The 17,052-nt window shown below is 43.0% G+C and overlaps 2 protein-coding genes across 3 annotated transcripts; one reads left to right on the forward strand and one right to left on the reverse strand.

Annotated features, from left to right (window-relative positions):
• The first annotated feature begins 69 nt into the window (after positions 1-69).
• LOC122626148 (probable serine/threonine-protein kinase DDB_G0272282) lies at positions 70-7,483 on the forward strand. Of its 2 annotated transcripts, none has more exons than XM_043806297.1 (4): positions 70-260; positions 3,735-3,822; positions 3,992-4,320; positions 4,397-7,483. In XM_043806297.1, exons 2-4 carry the CDS (start codon positions 3,813-3,815, stop codon positions 5,114-5,116), a joined length of 1,059 nt encoding a protein of 352 aa, XP_043662232.1. In that variant the 5' UTR covers positions 70-260; positions 3,735-3,812; the 3' UTR covers positions 5,117-7,483. The 2 variants fall into 2 exon arrangements, with proteins under 2 accessions (XP_043662232.1, XP_043662233.1); XM_043806298.1 differs by lacking the exon at positions 70-260 and adding an exon at positions 2,293-3,529.
• Positions 7,484-7,733: 250 nt separating this feature from the next.
• On the reverse strand, positions 7,734-10,329 carry LOC122622773 (zinc finger imprinted 2). The gene is made up of 4 exons (XM_043801374.1): positions 10,206-10,329; positions 9,519-10,139; positions 8,491-9,454; positions 7,734-8,433 (listed from the first exon to the last, which is right to left on the reverse strand). The coding sequence occupies exons 1-4, from the start codon at positions 10,245-10,247 to the stop codon at positions 7,922-7,924; spliced, it is 2,139 nt and encodes a 712-aa protein (XP_043657309.1). The 5' UTR covers positions 10,248-10,329; the 3' UTR covers positions 7,734-7,921.
• Positions 10,330-17,052: the final 6,723 nt, after the last annotated feature.

Consider the following 17,052-nt stretch of genomic DNA (forward strand, 5'->3'; position numbering starts at 1 on the left):
TGAGCGCTTGTTTAGTTAGTCAACTCTCCAAAGAACGCGTCGCGTGCTGTTTAATTTCTGTAGTAAGCGCCATTCATCGTTTTTCACTCGCCGCCGCTGGTCCGTTTTTCCGCTGGTTTTCCTGCAATTCCACAATCGAAAAAATCAAATAAATTCAAATCCCTAATAAAATAAACAATTTTGTGATCAAACAAAAGGAAAATCAACATCTACAGAGGGAGACGGAGACGGAGATACGAGAGAGAGAGCGAGCGAATCAAGTAAGTTTTCGACTAACGGTGACTGTGGCAATGTGTGTACGTGCACGCGTGTTTGTGAGGTGAGAGAAAGAGGGTCCTGCTGAAGTTGCAAGTGCTAAATTTAGAACTCAAGCTGAAGGCTGCACCACGACCACCTCTTCTCCACCCACCGCCCACCTACGTCAGACGCTCTCTCCAGTAAACGAAACGAGAGAGAGAGAGCGAGATAGGAAGAACACTTTCGCTGTGTGTGTGTGGTATGAATGGAACAAAAGTACTTAGTCTTGCGAGAGAGCGAGACAGCGAATGTGTACATGTGTTTGTGGCACGTAGACTCGTAGTAAAATTTTCCGCGTAAAATTGAAAGCAAATTGAAAAGCTCACGAGGGAGTTTGCAAATAGTGGCAAAACTTAGAAGGAAGTACTACAAAAAATTAACTCATAGAACATGTGTGTGTACAAAGCGAAGATCTGTAAAACATTCCAAAACGAAAGTAAGAAAATAAGCTGTCAAATTGTAATTGTTTTATTTAAATGCTTTTTTGTTCATAAATAATAGTAACGAATTGCAACCGTTATTGCTCATAATTTATTGTGCTTTCCACACGAACATATTCTTAATTAAACACCACAGTTTGTGAATAAAAAGTTACATGAAGTTTATAAGAAACAATAAATTGAGAAAACTGCCTCGAGCAGCCGAAAAACCAGTTCGTGCGTAGTTTTCCATGTCATGTTTTCCCCATGTTTTCCACATTCGGTGGCGAAAAGCAAGCTCCAAACAATTTCCCATATCATCGTTGCAACTTTTTTGCCGTACTTCCTCACCTCCCCTGCGTTTTCTTCTCTCCCTCTACTCGCCTCTTCTTTTTGCTGCCACACGTTACTACTCATAGACATGAATATATAGGCATATAGTCATTGGAATAGGAACCTGCCCGCTCCAGCTGCTTCTTCTTTCGTCTATAAGTAGCAAGGTGCGCGACAAAATTGTAGTTCGATGGAATGTTATCTGAAAAATACGGCTGCTAATTGGCCTTTGATTGCATTTCCTACTGTTCTGTTGTCAGCTGATCATGATCTTAAGTCTATATTAAGTATGTATTTTGTAAAGAGATTACAGAGGTTATGCCCATGTACAAAACATCATATTAATCGCTAAATACATGTTATTTTAAAAACTTGCATATACACGTGTAAGTGCATAGCCATGGCAATGATTTAATGCTATTTAATCGTGCAGAGCCCTTACAGTTTTGTTCGGCACCTTGTGCTCCGCTGTTGGAGGCACGAGTTGAGCGCGCATGTACAAAAGCAAGCAGCGCTACGTCAGTCCCCCTGCCCCCCCGCCATTTTCCATGGGCGCCCACACGGGCATCATAGCCAGCCACATCCAAAGTGTAGTAAGTGCACTTTGTGAGTGCGGCCAGGGTTGCCAGGCAAGCGCGATTTGCGCAATTGTTGGGTGGGAATGGGCGAGGAATTCAATGAATGGGAAAACAAGCTGCACACAAAAGAAAATCACTCGAAAGAAATGATTTGCAGGGAATGTTAATTTCGCGCAGCTAATTACTACACGCCGATTATCCACAATCAATTACAGTGCACAACTTTTGCAATTAAACAAGTCTTACATTGTTGTGAAATAAGATAGTAGGTCGAATGCAGTTTAAAGCTTATTCAAATAAATATGTAGTTGTTATTTTTTACAATTCAATTTACTATTTAGCTATCTCTGGCTTTAATTGCATTGAAGAGTTCTGCGGCTGGAGATACATTCTGCAACTATGTTTTTTATTATTTTCATTAACATTTACATATATGTACATTTATTTTTATTTTATTGTTTTCATTTACATTTACATATATGTACATTTATTTTAATTACCAAGTTATACCTCAGTTTCAAAAAAAAAAATGAATTTAATTATGCTGCTCAAGTCCCAAATTGAATTAAATTGAGTTCGCCCCGCGTGCATGTGGTAACCCTGGAACTGCAAGAGAATCGTGGGTTGCACGCAGTGGAGAATAGGCTTTGGGCAAGGGGAGTGCGGGCATCTCTCCAGCGCCAGCGCAGAGATTTTGATTTTCAGAGACTTGGAGACACATTGCCACATTGTGGTCGCAATGGCTTTTCAGTTGGAGCGCAACGTTAGCCGGTGACGGGCGGTGGGCTGTAGCGAATATACCCGATATATACCCGATACACACAGTAACACCGTAGTAACCAGCAAAGTCAGCAGGCGTAGGCGGATCCAAAACAGTTGCACAACTGCATTTCGCCAGGAAATTCGAAAATCCCCAATGTGCAGTACTTAAGCTAATGCCGCCGAGTGTTTGAAAACCAATTTCGATGGGTTAAACGGCAGCAAAGAGCCCAGCTTAACCCTTTGGTGGTGCGGTGTGCCTGTTGTTTTTTTTTTATTTGCGGATTTCGCGTCGTCTGGTTGCCGTTGCCGTTCCGTGGCCGTGCCAAAAAAAATCGATAATTCCGTGCTGTATAAGTTACGGCGAAAGGTGCGCGGATATTCCGTTCGGGATTTGAGTTCGGTTCGGGTGATTTGAGGACCACAGCCAAGTGTGCGCGAAAGAGAGTGTGTGGGAGCCGAGAGATTGCAAATCACAATAAAACACTCGAAGCTGCATATTCAAAACTCGAAACGGAGTTTTCTGCACATAAAATAAAATAATTTGTGATCAGTCAGATATCGGAATATTTGGAAAGCATGCTATAATACTCAGAAAACAACTTCTCAAAACCAAAGCCGAAGAGAGAGTGCAGGAACTCTCTCACCGCTACCGTTACTCGCTGACTACGCATTTACAACCGAAGAGAGTGCGAGAGAACGTAAACGTGATTGAAATTTTTGCACAAAAGGGATGCGCCGCTTACGCTTTGCACGAGCGAGCGGAATTGCACGACGAAGCAGCGCGTAAAAATAACAAACAAAAATACATGCGGAGGCGTATAAATAGAAACGGCGTGTAAAGCGCAACGGCACAAAAGTCGGTAGTATGTAGTAATAGTAGCGCGAACAGAAGGCGAAGGCGAAGCACAATTCGAATACGACGTCGACTGCGGCGCCGACTGCGACTGCGGCGTCGTAGTAAGTTTTCTGCACTGTGTGCGTGCGTGTGTGTGTGTGCGCTGCGTGGGTGCATCGTTGTCGTTGTGTGCGTGTGGCATGTGAAACGAATAACAGCCAAAGCAGAAAATCATGATAAAGTTTGTCAGACAGAAAAATCGCGAAAATACACTGAGGGAATCGAAAAATTTTATGCGTAAAAAGGTGCGATTTCTAAAACATACAGTTTATAACTAAGTTAAGTTAGTTAAAGTAGTTAGGGCAGTAAAAAATAGTCTGCTTTTTTTGTAACAAGTGCGAAAAATGAATCTTCAAATCATGAACATATTTTAGTTATTCGAAAGAATGATAATATATTTATTTAATATGATTGATAGTTAATAAATAAAGTTCATTTATTCTCCCGCAGCGTGAATCGAATGACTCTGGCACCGAATCTGATGGTGAACTCCTCGATGTGGAAAACCAACGTCACTTAGACGTGGATATGGAAACTAGTAAGTGATCAACAGCATACACAATGCTAAAGATACATTTAAGAACTATACCGGATACTTGCACTGGTTGCCTTTTGTGTTGTTTAACGATCCAGATAGTTCTATTAAAATATTTTACAATTAATTCTGAAAAACATTTCCTTATTAATTATATCTTTTAATCCATCAGGTGTTGCTGGCCAAAAACCAATAGCTTCTGCAATGATGTGTCACCAGCAGACGTCGTCATCCTGCGCCCATCTCATGTACGACCAGCACAGTTCCGAGGAGGAGTTGGAGGTGATCAACGGGCCGTCCTCGCAGGCGGGTCAGCATCCCGGTACGGCGGCCACGGGCTCATCGTGTGCCTCCCGGATCTCGAATCGCGGATGCACCTCCTCGCTGGACACGGAGGCGCCCTACGAGGAGCGGGCCACCACCTCCAACTCGAAGCGTTCCAGCTCCACGCTGATGGTGGAGAATCGCAAGCGATCGCTGGCCCACAGCTCCGACGATGAGGTGGGTTCCCCTAGTAGTAACACACACAGTATCGAAATCCTTTTCAATCCAATCTTATGATTATAATCCGAAACAGTTGCGCAACTCGCTGGAGCCGATATTGACGCCCGTGAATTTTCGCACATCGCCGCCATTGGAGGCATTCAAGCCAAATCGTAGCCATATGATGTTCCGCTCCACAACGCCACTGATATTATCGGAGGCCCGATGTGGCATCGAAAATATTAAATTATGTGATAATAGTGTAAACGAGGAGAATGGTGACAACGGCGGTGGCGTCGGCGGCGGCGGCGGCGTGGCCAATAGCAGTAAGTGCGCCAAGATTGGTGCAGGGAATGCCAGCGGAACGGGAGTGGCAACCGGCAACGGAAACGGTGGCAACGAGAACGAGCCGAGTGTGATCAAGGCGTGCAGCAGCTCGCTGAAGATGAGCAACAGCAGCCACCACATCTACCAGCCGCAGCCGAAGTATAGTTTCCACTACAACAGCTCGCGGAGCAGTCCGGCCAGCACCACTGGCCTGGATATGGAGGTGCGTTCGGTCAGTCCGCCGGCGAAACTGTTCCACTGCGCCATATCGCCCAGGCGGCGACCCAGTAACAATGCCAGTGGTACAACAATATCACCATCGTCAGCAACATCATCATCAGCCGCCACAACAACAACGACACACAATGCTGCCAATTCCAATTCCGCCGGAAATGCCGCCAATGTCACCGCCGTCGCCACCCAGAGACTGCAGCGACCGCATCGGCCGTGTTTAGATTTTGATAAGATGCAGCAGGTTAGTCTCTAATGCAGAGCACGCTAACACCAGAGCAGCAGCCGGAAAAGGATCGTCGCATTCGGACGGGGAGCAGGATGGTCAACGGAAGGGGGGGCAAATCAAAGACTTTTTATACGAACCAACAACCACAGCAGGTCGCTGAAACTGAAACAGCATGCGGAGGATAACCAGAGATTTTAGGGGCTGGTAAAACACCCAGATTCTGGGAGCAGTTTCAATGATTCAGTTTCGAGGATAAACAGCAGCGGGAAATATCATCAAATCAAATTATATAAATCTAAAGGTAATTCAAATTTTAACGCAAACCAAAAACACAAAGAGACAAACCTAAAATTTACAATAGATGCAGCTATTTTTTCACAATTTTAAACTGAAAAACTGTAACAAAAACTGTAATGAACACAGGAACACGGATCGAAAGTTGAGCAGGATGAACAATAGGATTATAGAAGCTCCGGGGTGTAAAGATCGCAAGTTGATGCAAAAGTGAATAACGCGGGGGGTGTAGAGAGGGAAAATCATATGCCAGCCGTATGATAGAATGGATCACAAGAGTTGATTAAAAATAAGTATAAGGAAAAGCTCTGGGTGTAATGAATTAGATGATAAAAAGCCAGCCAGTGGAAACTGTGAACTGTAAATATTGTATTTGTGTGGTATAAACCAAAAAACTTTTGAAGAATTGGCATGCCATCGATAAGCAGAGAATGCGAAATGTGGGAGTAGAATGTATTTTAATTTTTTTAAAAGCCGACGAAAAAACACTTGTGGTGATGTGGCAGAAGACTCAAACTCGAAAAAAAGAGACAAATTATATTTCTATAAAACGAAGGAAAGCTGAGAAAAGCGGAGGCGGCTAGAGGGAAAGCGGGAAATTTGGGAAATTGGAAAGTATGGACGAGGAAATAGCAAACAGCAAACAATGTGAAGCAACAATAGCAACTGAAATAATATGATATAAACAACAGACAAACTGAACCTTTTGTATGAGAAACGGGGGAGCCGGAAAGCGAAACTGTCGCAGCGACAGTTGAAAAGCAGTAAAATTATGTGTTTAATGTACAACATAAAATAGCAAGCTATTTTATACACAATATTCAATTTATCCACATTTAAGAGAAACGATTAACGAAACCAAAAAGCTGCCATCAACACTCATGCATACGATTAAAGCTCTTTAGTTTCACCAATATGATTGTTGATTGCTTGGTGGTCAGCTAGTAAGCGCAACAACTAAACAACAATTGGCAAATGTTTGCAGGCTCATATGTGTATTAGTAAAGCATAATTACTACCCTTCTTTGTCGCGTATATGAAGAATTTAAACAAACAAAAAGAGTTCACAGCAAGTAAACCCCATATTCAATTCAAGGAAAAACCAAATGAAACGCAAAAACTAACAAACTGAAAACTGAAAACTAAAAACTAAAACCTAAAACCCAGTAATGTGTGCAACCATAGCAAAGCGAAAGTAAAAACGAAACATACTTTTTTAAGTACCATATATATGTAAAAGCAAACAATGAGCGAAATATTCAACGTAATGCTAATTTTAAATCATATTCACTAACGAACGGCAGGCTAAATTTCAGTTAACTCAATGACGATGGCGAGTAGTCAATGGAATCGCAATGTTTCGTATGCTAATTTTTCTCAATAACCAACCATCTCATGCCCACTAAAAACGTTTCACACACCCCACAATCACAATCACAATCAACACTTGAGACACCTAAGACACTCGACACATGGAACCTACCAAAACAGCATAATCCACACCACCAAGACACCAAGAATCTAATGTAATAATAATGCGGGGACTCGAAGCTGGAGGAGGAGTTAGGATCAGGCTGGGAGATGCGAAGTGCAGATATGATATACTGATACTAGGAGTGCAGTTTTCGTAATTTTTAATTAATTAACTAAAAACAAACAAGCAGGCGAGGATGAACAGATAACAGATGATCAGAAGAACAGAATTATATTATATATGTGTAACAAATGGGAGAATCGGAGGATATCATGGACTGAGCGTACATTAAAGCGTGGAAAAGATAGGAAGCTGGTGAAGCAACCAATACTAGGATTTTAGTTTATAAGCTCTAAAGCGATGGTAAGCAAGGAAATTACAGTGAGAGAATAGAACGGGCTAACAAATACGGAAAGCACACACAAATCTATGGAATGTATGGCTGCGGGGCGTTTATGTTGAATATTTTTGAGAAACAAAACAAAAAACATTCAAAAAAAGAAAAAAAAGCGAAAAAAACCAATTATGTTGTAAACAAAAAATACAAAGATTTCATTGCGTTTTGGGCCCCGCTGACAGGCGCCCAAACACTTGTGTTGTACATAGTTACATTATTAATAACAATATATATACTTACTCATTAACAATTAAGTCGACGAACGGTACAAGTGCAAAAAATGAGAGACAGATGTGTGAAAAACAAAAACATTTGAGAAAAAAAACGAATTAAATGAAGATGACAAGATGAAAACATGGAAAATAATAAAGAAATGCTCTGCAATAGAAAAGTTTTTAATTTGCATATTCACTTCGCAGATATCACAAAGGAATTGGGACAGCAGTGCTCTGAGAACTCAAAAAGATACTCCGCCTCAATATCTTAAGTAATGTACAGATTTATTCAAGACTTGACTTTAAACGGGAATTTTCTTAAACTTGAAGCTCCGACACAAGATTTTCTTCTTTCTATAAATACTTACTACGATTATATACAGAACTTGTACAAAAGTGCGTACGATAGACATAGACTTATACTACTTCGAAGAAACCTTGGCACAGCATGGCTATAAGCCCAGGATTTTCTGCCCAGTTTGGTCGCGCATGGCGTCAGACTTATTGTGTTGGATGTTGGTGGCCACCTCGTCATCCTCTTCGATTGGCATTAGTTTGTTGTTCGCGACTGCCTTCTTCTTCTTAGCTTTTTCCGCAGGCGGTTGCGTTGTTCTGCTGGGATCGTGGATGCGTGAATGCCGCTTGAGATCGCCTGAGACGCGGAATTTCTTTTCGCAGATGGAACACTCGTATGGTCGCTCCCCCGTGTGCACTTTAATGTGGCTGAGCAGGTAGGAGCTGGCGCGGAAGGTCTTGTCACAATGTTGGCAAGCGTAGTTCTTCTCCCTGGTGTGAATTCTGCGGTGGACAACCAGCGAGTAACGCCGCGAAAAACTCTTTCCACAAAATTCGCACATGTGCGCCTTCACGTCGCTGTGCCGCGAGATGAAGTGGTACTTTAGGTCACCCCACTGCCGAAACTGAAAGTCGCACTTGTCGCATTTGAAGGGTTTCACGCCGGAATCTGTGGAGGATCAAGGATTAAGGGCTAATCTGTGAAAGATTCTGGCCAACGACTTACGTGTCCTTTCGTGAGCCTTCAGCGCACTCTGCGTGTAGAAGGATCTCTCGCAGCTGTCGCATTTGTGAGATCGCTGCTGATTGTGAGTGTACTGATGGTACTTCAGGGCATTGTACGAGTTGAAATCGCGGTTGCACTTGTCGCAGAAATGCTTCCTCCTCGTCTTGTTCTCTGTCTCCTCGGATAAGCTCGTATCCAAGGCATCCATTTGGAAACTTTCATTCGGCTCTTCAGCGTCGGGATCTCCTTCCTCAAACGACGAAGCTGGTCGGCTATCGGTCATGTCGTCCTCTTCCAACTTGAAGGCCTCATCTAATACTAGAGGGGATCTGCGCAGCTGCTCAATGGAGGAGTTGGCTGGGGGAACTGAGGGAATCGGTGGTGTTTGGCAGGCAGGTGGTGCGACTAACAGGGTTTGCTCATTTGGCTCGCAGGCTTTAGACAGAGTTTTCTCCAGTTTGGCCTCCTCTTGTGGGTCCTCCTTCTCGGGACTAAGAAAATCGAGTGCCATGTGGTCGCTGACATGGGGATTCTCTTTTAGCAGTGGAGTAGCTGGTTCTGAAGACGCTGGCGGCGGCTCCCCTGGCAGCAGAAGCGCCGGAAATGTGATATCCCTGAAGTTGTTATTAAACCAGGGGGCCGTCATTCCACTGGAGGTCAGTTCAAGATCCACCAGTTCATCGCAGGTGTCCTCTATTGACACCTTGTCCACCACATTGCGGATACCCTCGAGCATGTCTTCCGTGTCGCTGAACTCCACGTCGTCCACCACGGGTACAGAATTCGTAGTGCTGTTGGTGTTAACCACCACGGGATTTAGTTTGTCCGTGGGTTGTCCATGCAGCACCATATTCACTCCGACGTTGGCCACATCGTCCACATGGTGACCGATGTTGTGAAAGTTCTCAAAGTTCAGCTGCACATCTTGAAAAACCTGATCCAGTTTCGCCTGCTCCTGTTGCAGCTGTGGCAGCAATATAAGAAATCAGTTTTTATCTTTAAGCTGTAGCCTTATAACGCCAACTAACCTTATCCTGGGCGGACAAGCCACACATGTCCAGGGGTTCCTTTTGCTGGTGCTGAGGATCCTGAACCACCAGACGCTGCTCCAGAACGGTGGGCTCGTAGTGCTGCTTCAGGTGGGCGAAGAAGTCCAATTGGGTGTGCACAGCGTAGCCGCATATTTCACAGCTATAGAGCGCAGAGGGGGTCACATCCTGGACGTGCTTGTGCTGGTGCTCCAGTTCTGGATCTATGTTGCCCTTGAGCTTTCGCGAAATGCGTTTCTTGTGCGGCAGCACCTTGCGGGCGTTCGTGCAGGAGGCGTTGTTGTGCGCATAGAGGAGATCCTCGTCCTCGTGCAGACCCGTGGACACGTCGATGGGCACCGTGGGCTCAATGGCCAGGGCCGGAAAAGTGGGCTGCGTATCCGCCTGGTGGGGCACAACATCGTTTTCCGGCGATGATTTGTTCACAAACTGAAAGATGGTGTTGTGGAAATTGATCTCCGGCGTCAGCGATACCTTTTCCACATAGCCCACACCGCTCTCGGAGTTCCCGGAGCTGGGATTCGTGCTGAGATTCGTGGGTCCTTCGGATTTGTAGGTATGATCTATCAGATCCATGATGAAGTGGTTCGCCAGCAGCGTCTGCAAATTGGTTGGAAACTAGTTAGTGCTTGGGTTTCACTCGACACTTGGTCGCATGCCACTTACATTTTCGATGAACTGCTGGGTGTCCACTTCCTTGCGCTCCATTTTCCTGGAGTTTTTCTTAAATTCATTAAAAGCGAAAAAAACAGATGTTTACGTTTTGTAGCGATATTTGGCCGATAACACACTTATCGTTCACAGTGCTGCAAAGGGTCGCAAGCTATGGCTGTTCAAGCGATAACAGTGCGCAAAAGCAAGCAGTGCGTGCCCTGCTTTGGTGCTGTGGATGAAACCCGCGCAATTTAAACTAAATTCTTATCATTTTAAAATTTTCAAATTAATATTAAACGTTTCTTTTTTAAATTTGATTAGAACCATTATTTTATCTATCAAACCTATAAAATTATTAAACCAATTTTGTACACCCTAAATATTTAAAATAAACTATGTTATAGTTCTTCTGAAAAAACACTCTCAAAACTCAAACATTTGTCCACATTGTAAGAATTTTATTTGATCAAATATACATTTACCTCTAATTTTTGATAACCGTTTAGTACCGCCTTTCTAGTTGCCACAAGTGCTTCAATTCGAAGTGTTTGTTATGATTTATGGTGAATGCCCCTCGAATTGCAGTTCGTGAAACATCAAAGTGCATTTGTTCTCGACGCTGAAAGTTTCCCACCCTCGTGACTTGTCAATCGCATCGCTAAGGTGTTCCTGACGGATTCCTCAAGGGATTCCATTGTTATTGTTATGATTCATGGGAATTCGTGTGCGTAATTATCCGATTTGATCTAAACACCATCGATTGCTATTTATTTTTACACCCATTCTTGGTGAGTCACTGGAGACGAGGAGATCAAAAAGCTGCACAGCCCACGAATCCACAAATTTGTGGATTGTCTAATAATTGTTTATTAAACATTAATAGACCATGGGCGAAGTGCTAAGCAGCCGTCGCTCGTCACATAAAATCGCCGAAAGAGTGTTCATAAAATTTTATGTAGTTTCTGTGGTTAGTCGCCACTTGAAGTCGAGCCTAAAAATACCAGAGGGCAACATATGGATGCTCGCTCCCCCTTGTTCCCCTTTTCACTCCAATTCTACTGGCCTAAGCCCTCTGATCCGTTTACCATAAATATGTTGATATATCACTGAGCAGGATTAGCTTCCTGTTTGCGGCCATATGGAGCAGTTCCGCCGACTTGAGGGGAAATTGGGGGGGAAACGGCTCGGATTATGTGGCACTTCAGAATGTGGAATATATATGAAGTGTTAATTTGTAATGGGAATGTTTATGGCACTGTTTGTTGTGGAACTTTATGTTCCAACCAATTGGTTGGTTTGTGCAGCATGGGGCAATTCCCAGAGGGTGACATTAATTTAGGGGTTTTCAATATGGCGACAGCTTATCATTCAAATTAAAATCTGTGGGGGATTTTTACAATAGAATAAGGTAAAGTTTTCCAAATTTTAATGGGCCATTTTAATAGATATTGAAAAAATTTCTTTTGATTTTATTGGTTATTTTCTTAAAGATCTGTTCCCAAAATCTTCAATGTGGTTTTGTATTTTTTACCCGCTCCTTACTCTTGCAATTGTACTATTATTGTGTGCCATATAAATATTGTTTTTTCATTAGCTGGGAATGCAAATTGTTTGCTTTTTGGCTCACAAATAAGTAACGCCCACCAGCTGCCCACCAGAGCCCTGGATCTAATCCTATAGCTATACCATATAGATAGATAGATAGATGTAGATACAATGCTACCTGACTCTGGCTCTTTGGCTTATTTGCAGTGTGTTTATTTTGCGGGCTACCAAGCAGTTTTTGTTTGTTTTCGGTTTATCGTTTTTATAAATGTTGTACAAATAAATACGAATTTCTTTTTGTGGCTTTCAAATATTTTTCGCAAATATGAAAAGTCAATATTTTGCTTTGGCGAAATAGTAAAAGTATTAACCTGCCTGGCTAAACACGATTGTTATGGTTGGATTCTGGGAACAGCATTTTCACCAGCTACATATGTACATATACTGAGTATATAAGGCATAAAAATGTCTATCATTAGGATTATTTCTTAACTTATAAAAGCTTTTTCAAAACTAAAAGAATATTTCCGCTTGATTTTTCCTACAACCTTGCCTTCAGATCGTTAGAGAAGTTTTGTGTAACGAAACGAGGCAGCAAAAAAGACTGCGGCTGTCAACATTTTGTACATTATTACGTGGTATACAATACATAATGCCATTATTATCATAAGCGTGCTTTTTTGTGGATACAACAAAAGCAGCAGCAAGTAAGTTTCTACACAAAAAATAAAAAAAATACAAAAACACACAGCACAAGCGTAAGGACCTCCACCATCCTGCGCGACTAGAGGCAGGAGGCAGGAAACATGCAAGTGCCCAAGTGCCTTCTTTTGTTCTTCGTCACGTACTGCGGTGCCATGGACCCTCCTCGGCGTCCGCCCCATCGGAAATAACCGAAACCCCATCCCCCATCGGAAACCAGCAAACAAGCAAGTGTAGCAGTAGCATAACCACCTTGCAACAACCACACGGATCCGGCTCGAAGGACCAGGGACCAAGAGCAGGACCAAAACCTACCGCAGACTCGAGTTTTTGCTGCTGCAAAAAAAGGAAGCGGAAAGGAGCCTCATCAAGAGCGGTTCGATCACTGAAGAGAGCTTCAGATACCCTGTAACCCTGAAGGGTATATAGGGTTCTTCGAAATCAACGTATAATCCCATATTCCATTACATAATCTCTACAAACCTGTGCTTTAAAATGTCAATTGAATTTCATAATAAATGGTATTGTAACCATTCTTCTTCCGTTCATGAAATTAGTCTAAGGAAGATATTTCCTATTCCAAACGAATTATTTTCAAGCAGATTTTTTCCCATTTTGTTTGTTCATTGTATTTTGTTGCCACCTCCAGTTTGTCGTCTTGCGGGTGCAAATTATAAAACAAAAGCTGTAAAATGTAGCAAAATGCAAAAACAAACAGAGGCAAGACAAGCGCCACAATTTTACCCTTGGGGTCTTCAAATACCCCACAATTTTCAGCCAAACACCCACATTTTCACCCCCACCGCTTTTCCATTTTGCTGTTGGTGCTGCTGCTGCATAAATATTGTCAATAGCAACAACTACAGACGACAACAACCACAAGAGCTGCGTTTTGGTATTTTGTGTGGCCGGGGGGTTGGGAAATCCCACCCCCCTACGAACTCACTTGCCCCAACGCCCCTGTTTCCTGTCGCATTCCCATTCTTAGCTCACGTTTTTTGTTGCTAACAATTTTGTGCTCATCTCAGCGAAAAATCTGTTGACGCAATTGTCACGTGCTGTTCTCTGGCCGTTTTTTACTTGTATCGCCGTTCGTGTCCTGCCAAAAGGATATATAAGAGAATATAGTTTTCAACACATGTATGGGGGCATTCTTGTCTCGTGCCATTTTTTTTTACCCCGAATCCGAGTTCTTAGCTCCTTGTTAAGTGCAATGCGGCGACGTACAAGTGGCGACAGCCATCTGATTTCCGTAACCTCTCGTAAAAAGGACATTTTGTGCGAGATAATGAGGCATAATGAAGACGTAAGAGACTAGCAACTTTATAATTATAGATTATTGATTAGGACAATATTATTATTCTTGGCGCCTCTAGTGCTCAGGATTAACATCTGATGAAGTAGCCAGTAAAAGTCCTTTTAGAGCTAAGCTACCTAGAAGAGCACAGGTGCTTGTGGTGCACGGAAAACAATATCACACTCCAGTCACCAAACTAATTACGGAAATCTCTCTGCTTTTTGGGGGTTTGCAACTGGGCTGCCCCTTGCAAATAATTTCCATTCACGGAATCGACTCATGTGCTACCCGCTAGGCCTGCACACGCCCTACTCTACCTTTTTGCCAAACTCGATATTTCGACATTTGTGCGCCACGAGAACGCAACGCAAACCGAATTCAAAATCAACCGAAAAGTATATATGAATTTATATTTACTGGCATCGAAAACGATTCCCCGCCTCGCCAAATGCATTTGAATCGCGAATCGAGTGGTGAGCGATAGTTTTCACATGTTTTGTTCGAGCATTAATTCCGTTTAAATGATTTCCGCAACAGATTTGAGCTTTGCACGTAATCAAGTGGAAATGAATTTGACCAACACAAGAGGTTTGTACACACAATTTTTGCAGCCTTTATGTTTGCGGTGTCCCATTAGTTTGATTGTTTCGAAGGCCACTGAGCCGTGAACAAATATCAGAGAAATAAAATCGAAATACCGAAATGAGCTGAATTTGTTTTTTATTTTTTTAAACGAAAGTGCAGATTTTTTGATAGCCGTTTTCAGCAATCGCAACGGGATGTGGCTGAAGATCTTCAGGATATTTCCGCATATTATGCATCGCTATTTGACTCAACTGAAAGTCATTGACCCAGTTACTTTTCAGCTATATTTAATTCATATATTTATATATTTACCATAGAAGGCCATGCTCAAAATAGCTCAAAAACCAACATGCCACTTTAATCGAGGCCAATCCTTGTCAACTGCCCTCAGTTCGACCTTGTAGTGCCAACCAAGCGAGCAAAAAACCAAACATTACAAACACCAAACTTGAGATTTGCTAACCAATCGTGACTGTGACCAAATATCGCGACAGGATCTTCGAAGGACTCCAGCCGAAGGTCAATGTATGGCCACAATTTTGCGTTAGATCCCAAAGTTTCGGCCAATACTGCGTACGGTTAACCAGGAGAGGCCAAAATATGCCATTTACTTTGGCCACACATCGTTCTGCGGCCCAAGGACGAATCTCGGCCCGTCCAAGGACGAGTCTCGGGCAACCGAAGGATACACGAGATACACGAGTTACCAGCAACAGCAGCTGAATTTCGGCCTGCTTGCTGTCGTCGGGCTGTCAAAGTCAGCGGGTGCCGTTCGAGTCCTTTATGCCGGCATCCTTACTCGAGGCTCATCATCACGCAGGCAGGCGCATCCTGCCGCGTGGATCCCCCCCTCTGGCTCTGGATTCCCATTCCTATTCCCGATTCCCGATTCCCGGTCCCGATTTCCTATTCCGATTCCTGGTGCCTCCTCCGGTGCACCGCTGGTGCAAATCGCCGGCATTTAAAACTAACCTTCCGATCGCTGCTGCCGTCCAAGGAATCTGCCAGCGGGCTAAGAGGACAATAGCCGAAGATGGCAAGTCGCTTTCCAAAACCAAAACAGCACCTGAGTTCTGGGCTGGTCCTTTGGGCAAAAAACACCTTTGACTTGTGTCAATTGTGGAAATCCTGCGACGAACTCTTAAGGATGCACGTGGAAATATCCTTAAAAACATCGATGGCTTTCTTTCTTTATTTAAATTACAGTTTGAAATATATTTCTTAGGAATGTAATTCGTGCAATAGTTTTTCCAATTGCAAGGACCAATTATTCCTTGTATTTACTCTAGAACTTGTTCCCAAGTTCCTTCTTCTGGACTCCCTACATTCTATTTCTGCCCATCTTCCTTGTGGTTGCTCCTCACATATTTACCCAATGATAACCAAATATTTTCGATGCCAAGACATTTTCCAATTTGAGGCAATGAAAACATACAAGTCGCTGCCGGCCTTTGATGTTGCACGTTCATCTTCGACTTGCCACGACTCCTTGAGTCCCTTGCCGCATGAAATTTGAGTGAGTCAGTCAGCCTCAAGTGCGTGTCTGCCCATCCATTTTGAATGTTTTCGAATGTGTGTAGATGTTTCGAATCTTTTTTGTAATTAACCGACTTTCGAACACATCGGCGGCACTGCCCACATTTTGTTTCCTTTTCGGTGCGCGATGTTGCCACGTCCACGCCTAAACACTTCACTTGCCGCATGTGTTTCTTGTCCCCAATCCTGGCTGCACTGAAAGAAATATGTATATACATATATAAATATCTATGAAAAACTAATTTTATAATTAAATGTTTCTATGATCAGTGTAACCCATTTTATTGATTGATTATAGTTAGTATTCGAGTCATGTTTGGCAATTATTATATATCGCAGTTTGTTTTTTTGTGGTGTACTCTGCATATTTTCCACCGGCGTATCGGATTTCCCCGATTCAAAAGACATTAGCTCGAAGTTAGGCAGGCGCCTCGAAACGTCAGCGAATTTTGACCGCCTGCGCCTTCGTTTTGTGTTAATGAGAAAGTGTCATCGAATTGACGTCGCGGCAAAAGACCAAACGCATTTTCCCATCTTGTCATTATGTCAACGAGGTGTGATCTGACTTGTGTTTTGTGGCCATAACTCTGGGGGGAAGTTGTGCCGCAGTTGGCGAAGTGAGCCATGAATGGAGCTGACACACTTTCACGTGGCAACGGAAGGAAGTCGTTTAATTGAAAGTGGGGAAATTCGAGCTGGCAAATAGCCAACTGTTAAATAAATTACATCTTGTGTTTGGCAAGAAATACCAAAGTTTGCAGCTAAAAGCGGGAGAAAATATTATTTGAGAGCTATTTTATATATGGCAGAGTAATAATGTAAGTCATAAATATTACATTAATCATATATTTAATGCAGTATGCTTATTTCTCAAGGTGTTTTTTGATCCAACTGCCATTTTGATCCTCGCACCTGAAAGCGAGGCACATTCCGATGCCGAGCTGTCCATAAACCGATCATCTCGCGATCCTTCTCAACCACTGGTCATCAAATTTGCCAGCTGCTAGATCTTCTTTGGGTTTGCCTTTCATATCCTGTTGCTGCATAAATCGAACATAAATTCCTGCTCCTTAGCAGCCCTTGTAAAAGTTAATTGCTGTGTTAACACGTCCAGGCCAAAACACAAAGAGCCCGTCTGCTGCTCATTTCAATAAGGCCCAAAAAAGGAATCGATTTTTAAGACTATTAAAGGCC

Source organism: Drosophila teissieri, chromosome 2L (assembly GCF_016746235.2).
Source record: "Drosophila teissieri strain GT53w chromosome 2L, Prin_Dtei_1.1, whole genome shotgun sequence".
Taxonomy (NCBI): Eukaryota; Metazoa; Arthropoda; class Insecta; order Diptera; family Drosophilidae; genus Drosophila; species Drosophila teissieri.